At 41.1% G+C, this 24,581-nt stretch overlaps 1 protein-coding gene across 1 annotated transcript in view; it reads left to right on the top strand.

Moving 5' to 3' along the window:
* CASK (calcium/calmodulin dependent serine protein kinase) overlaps positions 1–24,581 on the top strand; it is a 357,555-nt gene that overhangs the window by 288,679 nt on the left and 44,295 nt on the right. The window contains exons 12-14 of the mRNA XM_059385265.1: positions 15,735–15,812; positions 18,231–18,311; positions 23,209–23,397. Of these exons, the coding sequence (XP_059241248.1) occupies positions 15,735–15,812; positions 18,231–18,311; positions 23,209–23,397 (348 nt within the window). The remainder of the gene's footprint in view (positions 1–15,734; positions 15,813–18,230; positions 18,312–23,208; positions 23,398–24,581) is intronic.

Consider the following 24,581-nt stretch of genomic DNA (forward strand, 5'->3'; position numbering starts at 1 on the left):
GTTGTACTGAGAGGGGAAATGCTTTCTGATCTGAATTCTAGTAAAACACACCTGGTTTAATCTGTAGTGAGAGATTAGGAAAAAAAGGAAACCAATCCAGAAATTTCTAAATGTTTGCTCCCCAGCCAGTTGTATCTGGCATATATATGCCACTCCTCATTTTGGGGAGAGAGATAAAGAGGCTTAATGAAGAACTGTGTTTGGCCCAGCTTGGTCCATATGTCTGCTTTCACAAATTATAAGCCCTGTGCAGAGATGGTCTGTGCATAAAATACACAGATCAGTTTTACTAGGAAAAGGTAGTTTGGCCTGTGTATGAGTTTGCTGAGGCTACCACAACAAAGGGTCACAAACTGGGTGGCTTTAAATAACAGGATCTATTCTCTCACAGTTTGGGAGGCCAGAAATCCTAAATCAAGGTGTCAGCAGGGCTGTGCTCCCTCCAAAGGCTGCAAGGAAGCTTCCTTCCTTCCCTCTTCCAGCTTCTTGTTGCCTGTGATACCTGGGGGTTCCTCGGCTTATAGATGCATCCATCCAGTCTCAGCCCCCGACTTCCCGTGGCGTTTCTCTCTGAATGGGTGTGACTCTGTGTCTTCATGCAGCCTTCTTATAAAGACACACCAGTCATTGAATTTAGGGCCTGCCCTAATCCAGTATGACCACATCTTTTTTTTTTTTTAAGGTTTTTATTTATTTGACAGAGAGAGAGAGATCACAAGTAGGCAGAGAGGCAGGCAGAGAGAGAGGGGGAAGCAGGCACCCTGCTGAGCAGAGAGCCTGATGTGGGGCTCGATCCCAGAACCCTGAGATTATCACCTGAGCCAAAGGCAGGGTCTTAACCCACTGAGCCACCCAGGCGCCCCCCAGTATGACCACATCTTAATTGCATCTTCAAAGACCCGATTTCCAAATAAGGTCACCTTCTGAGGCTCCAGGCAGACATGAATTTTGAGGGGAGAGTATTCAGCTCACTACTATGTGGAAAACTGACTTTGCCCTGAATTGATTCTTCAGGTGTGAGTGTAACTTACACAAATTTAACCTTACCTGGTCACTCATTAAGTGAACTTTGTTGGGAATTGGTGTTAAGGTGTACTTGGGTCTTTTAATGGTAGTCTGAGTTCGTTTTGGGTTGCAACTTGTGTGTGATACATTGGGTTGTCAGATGACAGATGCATTTTTAGACTGAAAAATAAAGGATTTTTCAGTTAAAAAGTATTTTGCAAATGTTATTTGGTGGTGATCCTCGATCTTCTCAATATCTCATGGAAATTTTCCTGTTGCAGAATAAATGTTTACTTTGTAAGTTAACAATGTTATGAAACATTGTTAAATGACACATTTCTCTCTCTCTCTGCCAAACTTTGACAACTAGTTTTAAACATTCACCCACCATCTGTCATACCTCTGAACAGCTGTTAGCATTCATTACAGACTGCTGTTTCCAAAGTAAATGTGAAGCCCCACCTAATTAAATTATTTTTGTTGGACATCCTAAAATTATCTTTAATTTGTGATTAGATTAATAGAGCAGACGTTCACTGCAGTAGCGACTAACACTTTATATTGATTTATATGTAGATTTTTATTATAGATTAATTGATATTTTAAAGTACTGCATTAGAAATAAATCAGCGTCTGGAATCCTCCATATTTTGTATTACCAACATCTTTATTGCAGTTTTTTAATGTTTAGGGAGCGTTAGAGAGGTTTTTTTTAAATCCAGCACTGGAAAACTACAACTCTTGATTTACTCTTTTGCTTTTTTGAGATGATATTAAATTAGTAGTCCTATTTTGGAACAGCTTATTTTTAGAACTCAAAGGTTTCCTAAAGTGGGAAAAACTGGAACTTCTGCAATGATTTGATTTTTCCAGCAATTTGGGGTTTAAGAAGTAAGTTGATACACTGTTAAGTTTGGATGTTTAAATAGATTACCAGTCAGGAAATGCCAAAGCTAAGTTTCCCATGAATTCGTATTCCAGTCGAGTTAGACTTAACTGTCTAGACTATTAAGGCCTGTGGACCTGCTGAACTACTGGGACCTTCTCAGGGTCCCTGCTAGTCTTGAGCATGAGCTTCAGCAGATATGAAAAACCAGCTGGGTAGTGGGCCAGTGGTATGCCTTTGTGCTACTTACCTCCTGGGGCTGGAGACTGAAATGCATTGCTGCTCACTGTGGGTATAAGGATCTCCCTTTCCACTCTTTCTAACTGGTGGGCAAAAACTTCCATATCTGTTTCTATAATATAGATAAACTAGTATATAACTGTAACTAATGCCCAAGTATTAGTGTCAGTAGAAAATTACCACATGACACAAAATTCCTAGGGTAAAGAGAACTAGAAATAGCATATATCCTGAATATTTTCAAAGTAGTTTTTCTTCATTCTTAATGAAGATATCAACAAACCTAGCCAAAAAAAGAAAGGCTACTAAGTATATGTTCATTCATTAAGCAGCAGTAGTAAACAGATACAACCAGAAAAAAAAGCAAGTATTGTCTACTCTTGCCATTTCTATTCAACATTGTGTTGAAGGTTCTGGCCAGCGCAGTAAAGCCAGAAAAAGAAATTCAAGGTTATGCAGATAAGAAAAGAAGAAGTAAAACCATTTTCTCACAGAGATATGTTCTTTTTTTTTTTTTTTAATTTATTTGACAGACAGAGATCACAAGTAGGCAGAGAGGCAGTCAGAGAGAGAGGAAGGAATGCAGGCTTCCTGCTGAGCAGAGAGTCCGATGTGGGGCTCGATCCCAGGACCCTGGGATCATGACCCGAGCCGAAAGCAGAGGCTTTAACCCACTGGGCCACCCAGGCACCCCAGAGATACATTCTTGTATGTAGAAAAGCCTAAGGAATCTACCAAAAAAATCTATTAGAACTTGGGCGCCTGGGTGGCTCAGTGGGTTAAGCTGCTGCCTTTGGCTCAGGTCATGATCTCAGGGTCCTGCGATCGAGTCCCACATCGGGATCTCTGCTCAGCAGGGAGCCTGCTTCCCTCTCTCTCTGCCTGCCTCTCCATCTACTTGTGATTTCTCTCTGTCAAATAAATAAATAAAATCTTTTTAAAAAAATCTATTAGAACTAATAGGCAAGTTCAGCAAGACTGCAGGATAAAAGATCAATATACAAAAATTAACTGTATTTCTACATAGTAGTAAATCATGTGAATGTAACTACAAAATCAGTAGTTTTATAAGTAGTAAATCATGTGAATGTAAAATTAAAGGAATACAATACCACTGAAAAGAATAAAATATTTGGTGACTTGAACAAAAAAAGTTTAGGACTCACACACTGAAAACTACAAATGGCTGAAAGACAGTAAAGAAGGTCACAATAAATGAACCATCACTCTGACTATAAACAGCTTTATCCAGTCTCTGGGAGTTGTCCCTGTGTCCTGACACCAGTCCAGCAAAACCAGACTGCCTGCCCTCAGCAGTGCCCAAAGCCCACCATGAAGGGGTCATCCTAGCAGATTTCACAGAGTCAGCACACTGACTTCCTCTTCTCAGCAGTTCATGCTAGGGCTAAGAACTTACCGCTTACTGACTTGAGAATGCTAAATTTGCTTTTCTGTCCCAAGAACTGTTTTTATTAACCAGTGCATTGTTGTGCCTCATGAAAGAAGCCCAAACTGACTTTTTTATAATTTAAAAACACTATGAGGGACGCCTGGGTGGCTCAGTTGATTAAGCCGCTGCCTTCGGATCTGGTCCCACATCGGGCTCCTTACTCAGCGGGAAGTCTGCTTCTCCCTCTGCCTCTGCCTGCCACTCTGCCTGCTTGTGCTCTCTCTATGACTGATAAATAAATAAATAAATAAATAAATAAATAAATAAAGTCTTTTTAAAAAATTAAAACACTATGAATTACCTAATTTTATCTGTTTTTTCAATTAGGGGATTACCCTCTCAGAGCAATGTGTTTCAGCTTTTCATTTCTTTTACATGCAAATACATATTTGTCATTTCCCAAAATTCAGATATGACCTAATACCAATATTTTTGCCTTTTTACTGTGGTAAAATATACCTGACATAAACATACCATGGTAACCATTTTCAGCGTACGATTCGGTGACATTAAGTACGTTCACACTGTTGGCGCAACCATCACCACCGTCCATCTCCAGAACTCCTTCCAGCTTCCGCAACTGAAACCCCTGTACCTATGAAACAGCAACCCACCAGTTCCTTCTCTTCCCCAGCCCCTGCTGACCACCACTCTACTTTCAGCCTCAGGGACTCTGACTAGCGTAGATACCTCTTGTAAGTGGAATCCTACATCATTTGTTCTTCGATGACTGCCTGGCTTATTTCACCTCATCTAGTATCCTCAGTGTTCATTCAGGCTGTAGCATGTGTCACTCTCTCCTTCCTTTTCAAGGCTCGAAACTGTTCCCTCGTAGGTATACACCACATTTGGTTTATCCATTCACCCAATATGAATGCTTTTTGATAGACCACTGTATAACAGAGAAGACCAAATTCTGAAAACTAAGCCTGTTCAGTAGTAGGGAATCCAGCCTTCATTCCATCCCCTGGGCAGTTGCTCTCCATGGGGCACCATGTTAACTCCTGTGTTCTACATCTTTCTGAAAGGAATGTGTGATTTTCACTGAAACTATGATTAACCATAGGAGTCTCTCTGGTTCCCTTATTTGTTCAGACGAATTACTTCTTAAAACAGGGACTGGAATGTACTCTGAAATACCAAGAGTAATGAATCAGCTTGTCCCTGGTCCCAGTGTTGGCCACTGAGTGCCCCTCTCTTTTTATGGCACCACAGTCAACTTTATCAGAAGGCAGAGGAATGTTCAAAAAGCCATCACAGTGCACAAGGCCTGATTCTTCTTCATGCTGTTCTCAAGGAAGGGAGGATTTTTCCCCCAGAAAGGAATGTGACATGCTCACTTGAAGAATATTTGATGGGGTTGGCTTGCAGCATTCCTAATCCAAGAACATAGCTGCTTTCTCCTCTTTCTGGCCGATCTAACACTGTCTCATTAAAACCTCTTCTGCCGAACTCATTTGTTCTCTTTTAACTTGCCGCAATAGAAATCCATTTTTGCAGGGTGCCTGGATGGCTGAGTTGGTTAAGCATCTGCCTTGGGCTCAGGTCATGATCCTGGAGTCCTGGGATCAAGCCCCAGGTAGGGCTCCCTGCTCTGTGGGGAGTCTGCTTCTCCCTCTGCCCCTCCCTGCTTCTCATGCTCTCACTCTCAAATCTTTTAAAAATAAATTTTAAAAATTTTTTTAAAGAAATGAGGCTTCAACACTTCTTTAATGTTAGTGTTTTAATGGGAAAGAAATTCATATCCTAGTGAAATTTCTCATAGGTAGGCAGATGCTTGTATCTGGTATTAAAAAGTTCCATATTTCAGAAAGCTTGAGTAAAAGCAGAATAAAGCCTCCTGCATCATCTAAGTGGTGGTGTTCCCTTATGCTTTCTTTTGCTTGCTCAAGAATAGGCATTATGAGGGCACCTGGATGGCTCAGTGGGTTAAAGCCTCTGCCTTCAGCTCGGGTCATGATCCCAGAGTTCTGGGATCGAGCCCCACATCAGTCTCTCTGCTCAACAGGGAGCCTGCTTCCCCCTCTCTCTGCCTGCCTGTCTGCTTACTTGTGATCTCTCTTTCTCTGTCAAATAAATAAATAAAATCTTTGAAAGAAAAAAAAAAGAATAGGCATTATGATTTGTTTCTTACCAGGCTTAATTTCAGAGTTAATTGCCAACTGAAAAAGGCCGACAGAACAGTCATGTTAGGTCATCTGAGGCCACTGCTTGAGTTTCTCAGAAAGAACTGTCAGCTGCCCAGAATCTGCCACAGTGGCCTATATTGTTAGGCCACCGAAGGGATGGTCTTTTTAGACGGAACTAGGAGCTCAAGCAAGTCTTAATTTCTTGGTTTCAAAAATAAATCTCCATAAGTTCTAATGGGCAGGAAACAAAAGCAGCTCTGTACACAGACAACTAAAACCTAAATCAAACAAGGGCCTCCTTTGGGGAACTTTCACTGTCAAAATCCGCAGTATTTTGTATCCCTCTGAAGAACTCAAATTGGCCCAGGTGAACTGATTGTTTAGTTTCCTTTTTTGCTATCAGAGGAAAACTTCCATAATTGATTTAGTTACAGTAGCATATGAGTAAGCCAGCTGGGCCCCTTCTTAAGACTTCAGGTAAGGTTATATACCCCATCATGATTTTCTAAAGCTTGATTTAAGCTAGCATTTCACTACCAGACCATTAGGCTAACGTTTTCCTGAAACATCTAACTCAAGGGCTCCCAGGACCATTCTTACTGGGCATGAAATCAGATACGTATTTCTAACTTTACCCAAAATAACCTGGGCCATAGCAATGGTGGGCAGCCCCTGAACCTTTCTCCAGGGTAAATCTAACTTCCAGGAGCACCTGGGTGGCTCAGTCATTAAGCATCTGCCTTCGGCTCAGGTCATGATCCCAGGGTCTTGGGATTGAGCCCCTCATCAGGGGGAGCTCAGTGGGGAGCCTGCTTCTCTCTCCCACTCCACCCTGCTTGTGTTCCCTCTCTCGCTAAGTCTATCTCTATCAAATAAATAAATAAGTCCTTTAAAAATAAAATTTATGAAATTTAGCTATTTACATGTTTTCTGACTTTTCAGAGGGAAAGTCAGCACAAAATAGAAATTGTGAATGATAGCGCGCAAATGAAATGAAAGCATATTCTTCAAATGAATGGAGTGTATTATCTCCATACAAATGGAGATTCATCTGTGAAACTAATCTTTGAGGGCTTCCTTCAACTATTTTTTAAAAATTAAAATGATTTTTAGAAGTTTTATGGAATATTAATTCTTAGGAAAAACGATTTTCAGTGCAGAGAGGAAAGGTATTTTTTTAATCCCATAAAAGAAAAATGTCCTGGGTGGTTTTAATTTCTTTTTGTAAATCATAATATCTCAATGCATAATCATTCTTAGATTTGTGAGCAGGATAGGTTATAGAAGTTCATTGCAAAGTTTCATTGTAGCTTCTTAAATTTTTGAAAACCCCATTTTATATTTTTTATCTTACATTAGTCATCATACAATACATCATTAGTTTTTGATGTAGTGTTCCAAGATTCATTTTTTGCATATAACACCCAATGCTCCTTAATATCCATCACCAGGCTCACCCATCCCTCCTCCCCGCTCCCCTATAAAACCTTCAGTTTGTTTCCTGGAGTCCACAGTCTCTCGTGATTCGTCTCCCCCTCTGATTTCCCCCGCTTCATTTCTCCCTTCCTTCTCCTAATGTCCTCCATGCTATTCCTTATGTTCCACAAATAAGTGAATCCATATGATAATTGACTTTCTCTACTTGACTTATTTCACTCAGCATAATCTCCTGCAGTTCCGTCCATGTTGATGCAAAAGTTGGGTATTCATCCTTTCTGATGGCTGCATAATATTCCATTGTATATATGGACCACATCTTCTTCTTCTTTTTTTTTTTTTTTTTTTTAAGGACCACATCATCTTTATCCATTCATCTGCTGAAGGGCATCTTGGCTCTTTCCACAGTTGAGCTATTGTGGACATTGCTGCTGTGAACATTGGGGTGCATGTGGCCCTTTTCACTGCATCTCTATCTTCGGGGTAAATAATCAGTAGTACAATTGCTGGGTCATAGGCTAGCCCTATTTTTAACTTTCTGAGGAACCTCCACACTTTTCCAAAGTGGCTGTACCACCTTGCATTCCCACCAACAGGGACAGTGTAAGAGGGTTCCCCTTTCTCCACAACATCTCCAACATTTATTATCTCTTGCCTTGTCCATTTTTGCCATTCTAACTGGTGTAAGGTGGTATCTCAAGGTGGTTTTGATTTGAATTCCCCTGATGGCTAATGATGATGAACATTTATTCATGTGTCTGTTAGTCATTTGTATGTCTTCTTTGGAGAAGTGTCTGTTCATATCTTCTGCCCATTTTTTTATTTAATTATTTGTTTTTTAGGTGTTGCATTTGAGTGAGAAGTTCTTTATATATACTAGATAGCATTCCTTTATCTGTAGTGTCATTTGCAAATATGTTCTCCCATTCTGTGGGTTGCATCTTTTTTTGTTGACTGTTTCCTTTGTTGTCCAGAAGCTTTTTATCTTGATGAAGTCCGAGGAGTTCATTTTCACTTTTGTTTTCCTTGCCTTTGGAGACGTGTCTTGAAAGAAGTTTCTGTAGCTGATTTTGAAGAGGCTACTGCCTATGTTCTCCTATGTTTTAGGACTTTGATAGATTCCTGTCTCACATTGAGGTCTTTCATCCATTTAGAGTTTATCTTTGTGTATGGTGTAAGCGAATGGTTGAGTTTCATTCTTCCGTATATAGCTGTCCAATTTTCCCAGCACCATTTATTGAAGAGATAATCTTGTTTCCTATTGGATATTTTTTCCTGCTTTGTCAAAGATTAGTTGACCATAGAGTTGAGGGTCCCTCCATATCTGGGCTCTCTACTCTGTTCCACTGATCTATGTGTCTGTTTTTGTGCCAGTACCATGCTGTTTTGGTGATCGCAGCTTTGTCATATAGCTTGAAATCAGGCAACATGGTGCCCCCAGCTTAGTAGTAAATCACCTTTTCATAGTAAATCACCTTTCCCTCACAGTTTGCCAGATTTCAAACGTATTTTTTTAAAAGTATTGTTGAAGGGCGCCTGGGTGTCTCAGTGGGTTAAGCCTCTGCCTTTGGCTTAGGTCACGATCTCTGGGTCCTGGGATCAAGTCCCACATCGGGCTCTCTGCTTGGCAGGGAGCCTGCTTCCTCCTCTTTCTCTGCCTACTTGTGATCTCTCTCTGTCGAATAAATAAATAAAATCTTTAAAAAAATACTGTTGGATATCAACAGCTGCCCCAAGGTTCACCAAAAAGAAGTGACACACTGAAGCTTGTTTCTAATCACTGAGCTTCTTCAGATAACTCAGAAACTGTACAGAAAGTTCTATTTTAAATAAGATGCCCTGTTTCCAAGGGCAAGTCATTCCCATTATTGTTATGCAGTGTAAATCCATGAACAGCATTATCATCTGTTGTACCAGGATCACAGACACACTTCATTACATACTTTTCAGGTAAATATTTGACTCTTAAAAATTTGAATTCCTTTCCAGCAGGCAGCTTGTTCAGTCTCTTTGAAGGAAGTGGTAAGAGGGTGGTTGCTCATGAACTTGAGTGGTGTTCCTACAACTCTACAAAGCCATTCGCTATTTGGCCCATGTCTGCAGTCTCGTTGCAAAAGTTATCTTCTTATCTCAGCCAATACGCATTCTGGTCCTGAGATTTGGTTTCCTCTGTGCTAAAGTTAGTGGGACATACAACCCCATGAGAGTAACTTTATGGTTCCCTGCCAACCATTCCATTTTAAATGTTGATCTTGCTGAATGCTGCATATAAACCGGGAACAAAACAAAGGCTTCTGTTTGAGGGCTAGAAACCAGAAGAGCATGAGATATGATGGCGTATGGTTTAAAAAAAAAAAAAAGAGGAAACTTGATTTAGTGTATTGGATGTGAATAAAAAGTGACATCTTATCAGATTTCATCTTTATGTTTGGAAGTACACTCTCAGGAAAGTTGAATTTAATATTACCACCAACTTTAGTCCACTCTGTTTAAAATAGCCCATCTCCAATGTAGAATTGTGGCCTCCTAACAGAACTGTACTTCTATTTCTTAAGGCAGAAAGATTAAGCATGTGCACCTAGCTGTGTGTGGCCATATCTGACCCAGTGCCAGAGACGAGCAGAGAATAGTGTGTCTGAGACAGCGTCTAACAGTCTGTTCCCCTTACATCTGTCCACATTTCCTTGTTCTGGGGTGTGTGTGTGTGTGTGTGTGTGTGTGTGTGTGTGTGTGTGTGTGTTTTAATAAAAAGTGCTGAAGTTGGGGAACCTTAACTTCAATGGAAAGAGAGAACAGTAACTCATTCTTGTTTTCTCTCTAGGGATAACTTTTTTCCTAAAGATTTTTATTTATTGAGCAAGAGAGCAAGCATGAACAGGGCGAGGGACAGAGGGACAGGGAGAAGCAGGCCCCCTGCTGAGCAGCGATTCCCAGGCCCCTCTCTAGGGATAAATTATTAACATTCTTCCCTCCTTCTGCCTCATCTCCTACTCCTCAGCTTTACAAATACACTTGATACCTTTAAACTGAGGGTTACCAGAGGGGAGGCAGGCAGGGGAATGGAGTAAATAGGGGATGGGATTGAGGCAGGCACTTGTGATGAGCTCTGGGTGATATGTGGAAGTGTTGTGTCGCAGTGGTACACCTGGAACTCATATAACACTGTATGTTAACTGGAAGTAAGAACTTAGGAGGCGCCTGGATGGCTCAGTTGGTTAAGCATCCAAGTCCTCAGTTCGGCTCAGGTCATGATCTCAGAGTCATGAGATCGAGCCCCGCATCAGGTGCCACACTGTGGAGGCTACCTAAGATTCCCTATCTCCCTCTTCACATCTTCCCCCACCCCCACCCCACCACACTCACTCTCTGTTGGAAAAAAAAAAAGAAAAATGAAACAAAGTTCAAAAACAAATACACTTGATATCTTCAAATAGCAGGAAAGCAGATAGCAGAAAGAAATATATTTTACCATTTCAATCCACCATGAACTTAAGCTTCTCGAGCAGGGGTTGGCAAACTGTGGTGCTCAGGCCAAATCCGGCCAGCCACCTATTTTTGGAAATAAAGTTTTATTGGAACACTGCCATGTCCATTCACTGATGGGTTGTTAATGGCCGCCTTTGCATACACGGCAAGGCTGAGTGGCTGACAGAATCCTTACCGCCACAAAGCCTGAGATATTTATCACCAGGAAATGAATAGAATTCTAGCATTCTTTAACAGGGCAAGGTTTGCAGTTGATTGGCTAATATCTTCCAAATCCTATTTAGTATATTTTTTTCCTACAACCTGTAAGTAGCATTCTCTACAGTTCCCTCCCCAAGTATTTGCTAAAGGTTGTCTCCCTGGCAGAAGACTTGTGTGTTCCTGAATTCTGATATAAAGCAAGGAAGTCTGGTGTGAGAGAAAGGATGGCACATCAGGAGTTCACGGTCTGGTCGCTGCTGTTGTGCCTACAGAACCTCGAGCATGAAACTTCCCCTCACTGGACCTCTGCTTCCTCCTTAAAATGGAGGAGCTGAAGAAGCAAATTAAATTACCTTTAAAAACGTGGAGGAGCTGAACCATATTTGATGAAGTAAATCAGCCTTGAAACACACCCAAAAGAAATATGGTCAAAATAGATTTCTTAATTTTGAGGGAAAGTTTTAACTATGCAGGAAGGACCAAAGATAAATGATACCTGGTTCCTAAAGAAACAAGCTAAGAAAGTATTTCTAGTCTGTTTATTTTTAGGTCACTCTGAAATTTTTTTTGAAATATCTATTTCCAGTTCCTCTGCACTAGCTAAAATATGCCTTTATTTTTTAAAGAAACATGTATTAAGCATCTCCAGTGTACTCAGCCCCATGTGAGGCACTGTTACTGAATGTCAGGGAACTCAAGAGTCTGGTCATGGAAAAGAGAAAGCAACCCTTAAACAGCATGTTCCAGAATCCTTTCCCTCAGGCAGCTAGGGTCCTCTTGGCTATCAATGCGCTCAATGTGGCAGTCGTCAGATGCTGGCTTTGTCCTGGGTTCTGCATCATCAGTGGACTCTGGAGCTGGCCTCCGCAGCACCCTCTCAGCTCCTGCACCCAGCCGTTACCCCACAGCTAATTATTTCTGGATCCCTTTACTCCGTGCAGGCAGCCCTCTTGGACAGGGCTCCATCAAGATGGCTACAGCCGGATCACACTCTGAGGCAGCTCCTTGACTCATGGGAAACACACACACTCTGGGAAACACTACAGGTGTGGGGTGCCCTACCGCCAGCCTCACCCTGCTGACAAGGGCTGCCCCGGGTGGCCTCCGGCCAGGAGAGAGGCAGGCATCGATGTGTTTTTACTCGGGACCACAAACGTCACCTGTCAAGCCGCCCCAAGGACTCTCTCACAGTACCCCTGGTACACCGAGATGGGCCTCCTAAATCACTGCCACTCGGCAAGCATCCCTCCAGAGAGTGAGATAATGAGCTCTCGTTACTGGTACCTCCATTTTCTGAGTGTGGTTCTCGTGGAGCACTGACCACCCTTCACTGGCATGAGGAAAAAGGCAACTCCCTCTGCCCTCCTACCCAGGAGGAAGGAAGGGGAGATCAAATACTTGGTCTCCTCATCCTGTGACTCCGACAGACACCAGACTTCTGCCTCTGTAGGCAGAACGGGGCATGCGGGTGAGTACGGAAGGGCCGTTTTGGCTGCCTTCCAGCAAGCCCTAGAAGGACGGTCTGGCCCTGGCAGCTTTCTAGCATGCTCAGTGCCACTTCCTTCCTATAGGTCTTTGTTCTGGGCTCCAGCTGAAGGTACAAGAGGTACAGAGGAAGTCCCAAATCATATCATTCTAGATAGTCTTTATACATGCTGCAGCCTTCCTTTGTTCTCAAAGCCCAGCCACGTCTCACTCACCCCCGCGCCTTCACAAAACCACCTACACTTGGACTTTGAATCCCTAAGAACGAGAACTTGAAAAGCTACATATTTCTCGGACCACGGTTTTAAAACACTAACGTTACATTGCATTAAAGCATTCCTCCATGGAGGACTTTTTCTTTACCTGCTTTGCCACATTTTTAAATGGTCTGTATTTGGGCGCCTGGGTGGCTCAGTGGGTTAAGCCTCTACCTTCACCTCAGGTCATGATCCCAGGATCCTGGGATCGAGCCCCACATCAGGCTCTCTGCTCAGCTGGGAGCCTGCTTCCCCCACCCTAATCTCTCTCTGCCTGCATCTCTGCCTACTTGTGATATCTGTCAAATAAAATCTTTTAAAAATAAATAAATAAATGGTTTGTATTTGTTGTGGATATCGCTAAAATATTTTGAGTCCCAAAGGCAAAAACCCAGTCCCAGAAATTGAAGAGGAGGAATGAAGGTTGGCATCTTATGCATGCATATCCAGATAGTCTCCAACTCGGGGCTCACTCAGCTGAGATCTCTTCCAGTTGATAGCGTTGGGAACCATACTCTCAGGTTCTCAACAGGATCCAGCTGACACAGGTTTCTAGGCTTTGGCTCTATGTGTCTTTGGAATCTGGGAGTTTTTTGAGGACAAGACTGTCCTCTTTTTCATTTTCATAACCCCAGTAAAGAGAACTGCACGGCCTAGTACATAGTAGGAGCTCAGTTGGTGGATGGATGGATAGATGGAGGAGACAACAAGGACTCACTTCTTTTTTTTTTAAATTTTATTTATTTATTTGACAGAGATCACAAGTAGATGGAGAGGCAGGCAGAGAGAGAGAGAGGGAAGCAGGCTCCCTGCTGAGCAGAGAGCCCGATGCGGGACTCGATTCCAGGACCCTAAGACCATGACCTGAGCCGAAGGCAGCGGCTTTAACCCACTGAGCCACCCAGGCGCCCAAGGACTCACTTCTGATGGTGACAAAGTGAGCCCCGTTTCTCCCTGCCCCTTCCTGCCATGGTTCTTGCTCACCCTTCTGCTTCAAGAGCAGCCAGTTGAGACTCACCGTCTGTTCTTAGCATCCATTGTGTCCAGTAACTGCTGGAACTGCTCCAGTCCCGGGATCTCCTAGGAGCTGGAGGGGCAGAGCCTAGTGCCCCCACCTCAGACAGAAGACCCCTTCTTTTAATTCCTTCTACTGCTTCTGCCTTTATGAGAAGCACCCAACCTCTCCCTCATTCCACCACTAGTCCCACTGCACTTTGGGCAAATACGTGATGAACTGAATGAGGCCAGACCAAAGGAACAGAGGAAAATTTGGTCTGAACACTTTTTTGGAAGCAGGGCCCTAAAAAATGTTGAAACTCCAGGCATCTGTATGTCACCTGTGAAGTGGCTATAAACCTAGAACAGCGGTTCTCACTTTACTACCCTGTGCCTCAGTTTCCTCATCTGTAAAGTGGGAAAAATAAAGGGTATCGACCTGATAGGTTTTTTTTTTTAATTAAATTTATTTATTTTCAGCATAACAGTATTCAGTATTGCCTGAGGTTAAATGGGGGAATATATGTTAAGAATTTTAACTAATAACTAATATCTAGTAAGTGTTCAATAAAAGTAGTAATTCTTGTTGTTGGTATGACTACTGTTACTCTCTGGAGTACTTGGTGCGCGACTCGGTGGCTCAGTCGGTTAAGCATCTGCCTTCAGCTCAGGTCATGATCTCAGGGTCCTGGGATTGGGCCCTGCTTCAGGCTCTCTGCTCAGTGGGGCGTCTGCTTCTCCCTCTCACTCTCCCTCTATGCTCTCTCTTTTTCTCTCTCAAATAAATAAAATCTTCTGAATATCATAATAGAAAATACATTTAGAGTACTGTGCTGTTTTTATTAGGGGGGAAAACAGAGTAAGTAGACCTGTGCAGTTCAGACCCATTCTGTTCAAGGGTCAACTGTATAATATTTTAAACAGCATTTTACTAGCCTACTTACAGTGTGCATTTAACCTCTCATTTAGTAGTACTTTCTCAATGCCCTCATTTAAAAATGGTCACTGCTCTATCTTCACATTGTTCTCATTTGTCATCTTTGTAATTAATTTATGTATTTGTAAGGCATTTTTATGTATGGTGTGGCCCAAACAAATCGTAAGGCTTTATCTTGCATCTGTATGAAGAAATCTAACTGTAACCTGAAGGATATATACAGTCAGTATTTGACCTGTACACGAGCATTGTGGTACACAGGAGGAGGGAAAAAAGAACTAAACAGGGTCGCCGGGGTGGCTCAGTAGGTTAAACCTCTGCCTTCAGCTCGGGTTGTAATCCCTGTCTGTGAGGTGAATAAATAAAATCTTAAAAAAAAAAAAAACTAAACAAAAACCAAGCAGGAAAAAAAAACCCACCTATTTTAGAGAAGTTAGGAAATAGACATTGGCAGACTGGCCAAAATCCATTTTAATTTTTCACTTTTCAAAGCAGACTGTCAAATGAGCCATTTTGTTTGAGGTAGAAATTAGTATTTTAATTACATTTCCACCCTACCGAGATTTTTCTTTAAAGAATTAATTGTCTTCAGAAAGTCAAATTTTGGATCAGTTAGATTTGTGGCGTTTTTGAAATATATTTAGATTCTTCTCAGTGTCTTCTCATGCTCTGTGAATTTGCAAATTCAAAAGGAAAAAGTTCATGTCCTTCACTTCCTGCTGAAGGTTGCCAGCACTGATACTGTTAATAAACAGCCCTAGTAAAACAAGCATAAACCTTTTGTGAGAACATTCCTTCCTAGAAGGAGTTGGTTTGCCCTTTCCCAAGATTTCAATTTCGTTGAAAATTCTTTCAGACATGTCTTGGCCAGAAAGTGTTCTTTCATTTTGCTCTAGATCCATGTTAGTGAATGTTGCTTCTATCAGAGGCAACAAAATATTGCAATTCTGAAGTAGTGATCGATTTTAAATGAGAAAAGAAACTGCCACACTGACAGAATCTTGGATCATCTATTTGAAGATGATTTTCTAAAACAGTACACGTAAGACTCCTCTTGCAACAAGTTACGCTGAATGAGTGAGAGATTATTAATGGAAGGAGACCCTGAAATCATCAGCAAGCGTTTGTCAGAGGAAGATTTTGTTTAGTGAAATAATAAGTAGGCAGCTCTGAACTTGTAGCAAAGAATTAGGAGTGTTGATTGGATTTTCTTCTTTGCTTTTAGCTGTATGACAAAATTAACACAAAATCTTCACCACAAATCAGGAATCCTCCAAGTGATGCAGTACAGAGAGCCAAAGAGGTAAGTGATATATTTTATAAATGTATCTGGGAGTCATATTTGCTACCTTTATTGAAAACATTTCCACTGCACAGTAAAGAGGTGGTTTCGTTGGAGTCACAGTGGACCATACAGTCAGATTTAGTATTTCTAAGTTTATCACTGAACATTTTACATACAGGAAAGAAAGAAAAGCCTCAGGGACAACAATGCCTCGATTTCTGGTTCTGGTTCTGCTCTGTAAACTTGAACATGTTAACATATCAGTTGTACTTCTCTTTTTTTTTTAGTAAGTTATTTTACTGCGCATGGTTGGAAATAGGCTCTGAAAATTTGAGTTGCTTCTTTAAGACAGTTGTGTTTGGAAGTTAATTAAATATCTATAACAAGTATACTGAGTTGAGAGAGAAGTCATTTTTATAAATTATCAGCTAGTGTACATGGCTGTACTGTTACCAACTTTTTTAAAAAATGTTTTTAAATGTTTAAATGTTTTTTAAAGTAAAGATTACTTTAATACCTAATGTGGGGCTCAAACTCACAAGCCCGAGATCAAGAATCACAGGCTGTGCTGACTGAGCCAGCCGGGCACCCCGGTTTTTTTTATTATAGAAATATGATATTGCAAAAAGTTTGGATAAGTAAAAATTCATACATAACCCCAGCACCCTAACACAGTAATTTTCATTTCTGTGTATACACTTCCTGTCACTTCCATTTGCATATAAATTTTATTTTTTTGCATATACATTTCATGTAGCTGCAATCAAAATACATCTTTTCTTACCTGACATTATATAATCATTTTTCCAATGTTTATACAAATATAAAATTCTAATGAAGGAGTAAGTCTTTGTTATTACTAAATTATAATGAATTAGCAAGTCCTCCATCATTAGACGCGTACTTTTTTTCTTTCACTTTTTGATGTTATAAAAGTCCATATGCAAATTAACATTTCCCTTTGAAAGCAGTTTTTATACAGTGAGACTACTAAGTGAAAAGAGTATGAAAAACAGAATTCCTTCCCTACCAGATTTTAAACACCCATGCCTGCACTAGAGAGCCTCGCATATTCCCTGAGAAACAAGACCAGCCGTGCTGCTGGACCTGCCCAATGAGGTCAAAGGCACCAGGAGCTGTTCTCTCTGACTTAGGGGACCACACCTGGCTGTTTAAAAGTACAGACCTTGAGAGTAGCAGGGACCAGAGAGAACACATGGTTTCATCCTTTCATTTCACTGGTAGAGACACTCAAAGCATAAAATATACCGAGGCGACTTTGCTTATTATCTTCCTTACACAATATGAATTAACCGCATAACCAGCACTTGTTAAGGGTTCTTTTAGATCAGAAAGAAACCTTATAGTGTTTGTTTGGTCTTTATCCTTCTTCCCTGAGGAGATGATTGAGTAGCACTTAGGTATGCCTGCAAAATCTAAGCCTTAGAGGTCCTCTAAATGACCTCTAAATGCTCCTTCTTGCCCCAGTATTAAGATTCTCCAAGATGATGCAAGAGATTACTCTGGGTGGATGACTTGTGTGCCCCTGACATCCAGCCCTCCTGAAGCCGTCTTTGATTGGCTCAACCTTAGGAGTGCAATATGTATAACTACTCTGTGAGTCCAACCATCTACGGTTAGAACCGCAGTAGAGTGTTTACCCTGAGGTGGGCGGGGGGCGCGTGGCGGGGCAGGACAACAGGCTTTTCCCTGGTCTCCTGTCACATACTCAAATTTTAAATGGATAAACTCCATCCTAATGGTAACGGATAACTTTCAGAGTGGAAGGAGAAGTTTTCAGTGGTTTTGGGTTTGGGGTTTTAACTGTTCCCTTGGATTCCCTGGCAGTGAACACTAGGAAGTGTTGGCAGAGGCGTGGTTTCCGCTATGTGAGATGTGTGCAGAGAACACGGACAGACTCTGCCAGGCTGCAGGAAAATTACTGAAGTGTTTCTTTTCTTTAAATGGTTCTTTATGTGAGCCTGTATCATTTTAATCTTTCTAAAAGGAATCGACTGTTTTGTTAATGTAAAAAAAAGCTGCTCTTAACTTTTATTACAGATTTGTTTTGATAGTGAGTTTGGAAAAAGATTTGTAGAGATATTTGCCCATTAAGTTAGTTAAGTGACTTATACCTATAGTAAATATGTATTGTGGACTTGTCATTTTGTTTTGTATTTTTCAATAACCTTTTGGGTTATAGTTGGGTAATTGAGTCAGAGAAATTATAGCAATTTGTTTTATTTTTTTATTACCATCAATAATGTTCTTCTATATTGATAACCTTTAATAAAGTGATGAATTTTTCTAAAGTAATTGTTTTGCCTGCTGTAAAAAAAAATAAAAATCTATTCATAATTTCTAATTTAAAAGAATTCTCTATTTTCTAAAGCTGGCGTCCTGTTTATACTGTCCTACATCTTGCTTATTTTTTAGGTATTGGAAGAAATTTCATGTTACCCTGAGAATAATGATGCAAAGGAACTAAAGCGTATTTTAACACAACCTCATTTCATGGTAAGTACTGATTAAAATTCTCTAGAACTAAAACCTCACTTTCAAAAGAAGTTTTTAATAATCCTCCTAAAATGTGGCTGTCTTCGTTGGATATGGCATTACTCATATAATAGCAGACTGTAAAGAGAACAGTACCAGGTAATACCAAATACATCAAGATCCTTTTTGTTTACTTTGTGTCATAGTTATAAAGAAGCTATCCCTATGGTCATCACATAAGGGATTTGCCTCCTGCCAGGATAGTTCTTAAGTCACTGGAACTATGTATGGTATTTAAATGACAGAGAACTCAAACTAGAGACAGGTTTCACTTGAAAAGATCCCAGGTGGGATCTTTTTCACCTCTGATCCCAGGTGGTTTAGTGGAGGAATTCTGTCACTTGATGATGCAGAACTCTTCCACTCTCTTCACTCATTTCTACTGTATGGAAACTGGGGACAGCACCTGTAGTTAGCCAGTTACAATGCTAAATGGTTAAAAGAACTCAAAACAGATGAGATGCCTTTCTGTGAAAGAAGGTCCAGATGTGTCTATTGAGCTGCAGTTCAAAAGCATGATTACAAGTGGAAATTTATGTTAAATACATAACATTTTTTATTATGTTCAGTTAGCCACTGTAACTAACTGTAACTTTTTTTTTCCCTCATTAGTTTTTGAATATACCATTTTTAAAACATTAGCCACAGGGGGTGCCTGGGTGGCTCAGTTGATTAAGCACCCAGTTCTTGATTTCGGCTAGGGTCATGATGTCAGGGTCACAAGATAGAACCCTGTGTCAGGCTCCATGCTCAATAGGGAGTCTGCTTGAGATTCTCTCTCTCCCCCTCCACCCCACTCATGCTCTCTCAGTCTATCTCTCTCTCTCAAATAAATAAAATATTTTTTTAAAAGATAAAAGATTTTATTTACTTATCTGACAGAGATCTCAAGTAGGCAGAGAGACAGGCAGAGAGAGAGGAGGGAAAGCAGACTCCCTGCTGAGCAGAGAGCCCGATACAGGGCTCGATCCCAGGATCCTGGTTTCATGACCTGAGCCGAAGGTAGAGGCTTTAACCCACTGAGACACCCAGGCACCCCAATAAATAAAATCTTTAAAAAAAAAATGCTAGACAAGGTTGGCAGAGGCCAGAGCAAGTCAGGTCTTCCAGGCTGTGACAAGGAGTCTGGATTTTCTCCTGATCGCAGTCAGGCAACACTGAGTGACTGCGAACAGGAAAATATGATCAGATCTGTGCTTGAAAGATCCCTGGGGCTGGTGTGCAGAGAATGGTTTCTGGTGTGAGAATTAAAAGAGGCTGTGGTGAGAGGTGGTAGAGGCTTGCGAAAGGCTGGAACTGGTGGGAAATGGGCAGGCTGCAATGCAACATGGAGATGGTTGGACACAACAGGATGTGCTGATGGCTGGGATGTGAGGGAGCATGGCTATCCCTTTTTACAGTTCAGAGAGGAAACTGCCCTAGAAAGGTAATGAGGCTTGCTAGAGGTCACTCACCTAGTAAGTGGTCTTGCTGAGGTTCAAAACCCAGATCTTGTGGGCTCCAAAGCCTGTGCTCCTAAAAGTTGGTTGACCTGTCATGAGGGTCCATTTTCCTATAAACTTGAGCTCACTGGTCGTTCCCAAATAAGCATATGTTTAAATAACATCCCTTGTGGAAAATATACTTCTGAGCTATATATACTAAGTTAAATAAACTTTTAAGTGCTGGAGCTTTTATCTTATAAGCATTTTAAAGTCATGGTTTTAAAATCTTGGTATTTTTAAAGAAATATTAATAGCTTAAAGGGGAATATTGTAATGCTTATGTTTTTATTATACTGAGGTTTGGGAGTTATTCTTAGCATAGTTATCATTTCACACGTCCTGCCTCAATTACCTCGCTTTTTCTTTGCTTTCTGATCATTAAAACATGAAGGTTTAATATTGAATTACCTATGAATATAGATATAGATACTTGTGAATATTAAAGTAATTAAACAATAAAAAGGAATAGGCTTGAATTATTTTTTTAAAGTCTGTATTCTAGGGGCACGTGGGTGGCTCAGTCGTTAAGTGTCTGCCTTCGGCTCAGGTCATGATCCCAGGGTCCTGGGATGGAGCCCCACATCAGGCTCCTTCTCAGCAGGAAGCCTTCTTCTTCCTCTCCCAGTCCCCCTGCTTGTGTTCCCTCCCTCAGTGTCTCTCTGTCAAATAAATAAATTAAATCTTTTTTTAAAAGTCTGTATTCTACCTTTAGAGGTCATGATAAAAAATATCACAATTTCAATTATTCCTTTTGAAAGACTTTTTTTTTACAAAAGAATGAGTAGATCCTTTGCTTATTGCAGTTGTAAAATATAAAACATTATAAAGACAAATATTAATAGAAGAGAAGGTTAATAAAGTTAATGCTTTTTTCCTTTAAGAAATAAGATCTAGGGGCGCCTGGCTGGCTTAGTCAGTAGATCATGTAGTTCTTGATCTTCGGGTCATGAGTTCAAGCCCCACACTGGAGAGCCTAGTTAATTAAAAAAATAAAAATGAAAGAAAGTATCTGGAACAGAAGAATTTAAAAGCAAATCTGTATTCTACTTTCTCAAAAAAAATAAGATGGTTAAAATCACCTTAGATAATGATGATATTCTTATTATTTAGTGGCCCATTGTACGATTGATAATTTAGAAGCCAGAGGAGCCACTTTTCAACCATAAAATTCATATTTTTCCTGCTTATTTTAAAGTAGTCAGATATTTTTTCACTGTAGTCTCAAGTTAATTGTCTTGTCAATGTCCTTGCTAGAGTACAAAAAGTGAAAGTATTTCTTTCCTATTACACGATTCTTATGTAATTAAAACTAATAGCTATTTCAGCTTATTACCAATTGCTCAATTATACCTCATAACATATTTGGAGAAAAATATCGAGACTTAGATTTTTCCAATTTTTTATTCTGCATATTCTTTTTCCTTTTTTTAGGTTTTATCTGCTTATTTTGGAGAGAGAGCATGCACATGCACATGCTAGCAGGGGGAGGGACAGAGGAAGAGGGGGAGAATGAATCCTCAAGCAGATTCCCCGCGTAGCTGAGCAGGGAGCCGTTAAGGAGCTCCAGTTCATGACCCCGAGATTGTGCCCTGAGCTGAAATCAAGAGTCGAACACTTAAGCCACCCAGGCACCACTTGTATATTCTTTTTTACTGGCTTCCTTGAACAATCTAAGTAGCCCCTTTTTTTCAGTTTGCATATACATTCGAACTTTAGGGGTAAGTTTTATTTTTGATAGCAGCCTTGACAGTGGCAAATCATGCTTAGCATCAAGTATGACCTTATTCAGTGACCTCATTTGAGTATTTTTCTGTTGAAGTTCTATTTGGGTATTATTTTGTGATTGTTGGGACTTAATCCTTCCTTAGAAATAATACACTAAATACAAGTGTTTGCTTATGTAACTTAAAAGGGTGAATAGAAATCATTTGCAAAAAAGCAGCATAAACACTTTCTCCAACCCATGTGACACATTCTCCTAATGAAAGCTTGATTCTTTGCTTGCCAGGCTCTACAGCCTCCAGTCATACAAAACCTGTCTTTGAAAGTTCCCCAATTATGGAAGCTACATCTATAGTTGGTATGACAAACCTAATACTAGCCGAGGAAGTTTTTCAGTTTATCTCTTACTGATTTTTGCTTTCTACCCTAAATATTAGTCTCTTAAGTGGCCACAATTAACCCAGGAAAAGAAGGATTTACTCCCAGATCCCAACCACCATACTTGGGCCTGGGGTGCCAGTGCAGGGTGCAGCCAGGGCAGGGATCCAGAAGCCAAGGTCCCCAGGGCTTTCATGGAGCCCTGCACTCAAGTGGTGCATTGTTCTGTGCCCAATTACCTAGACCCCAGGTTAGACCAGCCCTCTACGGTCTTGAAAGTAGCCGCCATTTCCCTGAGAAACCCAAACGCATTATCTCCAAGCACATGCTCTACTGAGAGGACAGACCAACACCACCTTCTGTACGATTTTGCTGCATTGTTACCTTTTAGTTTTGCCTCGTATGCATGCCTTTAAGATTAAAATAGCCAAGTCATTACTTTAATAAGCTTTTTAATTAAATAACTTAATTTGAGATGCAAAGGGTTATACTTTTAAAGCAATTTTAATTGCATTTCATGATCTCCGGATATTTCATCACCATGCAGATCACAGATTAAAATAGAACGGAGTTTGTAGTTAGCACACGAGAAAGTAGAATCTGTGCAGAGCTCCAAACATGCTGATATTCAGCCGTAAAATTCTTTTTGAAGGAGAGATGTTCAAATATTCATGGCTATTAAAAACTTTTTTCGGATGACACAGAAAGGACAGTAAGCAGAAGAATATCCATTTTTAGGGAATCCAGGGGTCTTGGTTATCCAGTTTCACCAAGATAGCATATGCGGGTATCAATACAAAGAAATCACTTTTTCTTTGTTTGCAAAAATATTGATCACAAAAATATTGATGATAATAATTGTCAGCTTATTTTTCATTTGGGCAAGGGCTCCAAAAAAGAAAAATAACAAAAACATTACATACATTTAGACTTTGAGCTCCATATTGTATGTGATATTTTGGAAAATTACATTTTTTTCCAGACACACCGGTGTGTCTCTTCATTCCTTTTACTAAGTCATAGGTTATAAATTATCTTCATCCTTTGGTTAATACTGTCCAGAAAGATATTTGCTCAAAACTCCAATTACTGCATTGTTTCTTTTTAAATGCGTTCCCATTGTAAGTCCTAGCCCAAATTTGCCACCTCTGTTTACAGATGATTCTTTCTACTTAGTTCTTTGAAAGTGCATTATGTCTGCCTTTATTTGAAATAACACATTTCTCCTGGCATAGTGCTATTATTAATATTTCACTTTCTTCATAAACTACCAGGCCTTACTTCAGACTCACGATGTAGTGGCTCATGAAGTTTACAGTGATGAAGCATTGAGGGTCACTCCTCCCCCCACCTCGCCCTATTTAAATGGGGATTCTCCAGAAAGCGCCAACGGAGATATGGATATGGAGAATGTGACCAGAGTTCGCCTGGTCCAGTTCCAAAAGAACACAGATGAGCCCATGGTAAGTTTTCTAGACTCTGAAGTCCCAGCCGGAAGTAGGGCACCCAACTTCAGCCTGTGCTGCTAGGAGGTGGGGAGGAAGGGGGGCAAGGACAGTGTGAAAAGCGGTCCGTCTCCCGCTCCTCCACCACCACCTCCGAGCCCACACCCAGAGCTCTTCCACCTGACAGCATGCCTGAGGCTCCCCACCCCCCGCCTCTCCTTTCACAAATGCTCTGCAGCTTCACCCAGAAAAGGACCTACCTGCTACAGCACTCCAGGAAAAACCTCTGGGGCACAATTTGAAATACTGGTAGCAACAAAGCGAATGTCTAATGACATTATGAAAAACATCTTCTTATAAGATCTTTGACCTTCTGCAAAATGAGAGGAAGACTAATCTGGAAGGCCTTCTAAGAACTGAGCGATGTGGCTAAAATAACATTCCTTCCATTCACATCTATCTCTTTGATACAAATTCATTTCCTCGGGGTGTAGGAACAGCATTGGAATAGAACTGACGCCGAACCCGCTTCGTTGTCACAGAATCCTCGCACATGGGGAAGGGAAGATCGAGGAAAGACTCCTTGGAGTGAAGCGAGCAAAGTGGGGCGTGGGGCAGTAGGGCAGAGTGGAGACCGTCCAGGCCACCCAAGCGGCATGTGCGGAAGCCCATGGTTCAGAAGGGCTCTTCTGGGTGGAAAGAGGGCACCACAGCTGCAGTATAGAAAATGGACTGGCAGGAACAGACACACACAGTGTTGAAAGAATGTTAAGGCATGTTAAGGACTCTGTTCTTTATCTCAAAGACAGTGGAAGGCTATTGAAGAGTTTCAAGCAGGGAGAGATCAGAGTTGCATTTTAGAAAGACCGCCCTCCAGAGAACGGATTAGACGGGGAGGAGGGAGGTTGTGGGGAGACCCTTGAGGAAGTTATTGGCTTGGGACCAGGGAGAGCAGTTGGAACTGGGAGGTAGAGGCGCAGACACCAAATGGAAAGAGGTGAACAGACTTAACAAAAAAGTAAAATCAATAGACCTGGATAACAGACGGCCAGTGGGGACAGAGGGAGAAGCAGTTACCAAGGATGTCCCTTAAGCTTTAGGTGTTCACAGCCGTATGGCCGGTGATGCTACCCACTGAGATAAAGACCATGGGAAAAGTTTGGGGGAGGAATCCCATCTTAAGCGGGGGGGGGGGGGGGGGG

Source organism: Mustela nigripes, chromosome X (genome assembly GCF_022355385.1).
Source record: "Mustela nigripes isolate SB6536 chromosome X, MUSNIG.SB6536, whole genome shotgun sequence".
Classification (NCBI taxonomy): domain Eukaryota; kingdom Metazoa; phylum Chordata; class Mammalia; order Carnivora; family Mustelidae; genus Mustela; species Mustela nigripes.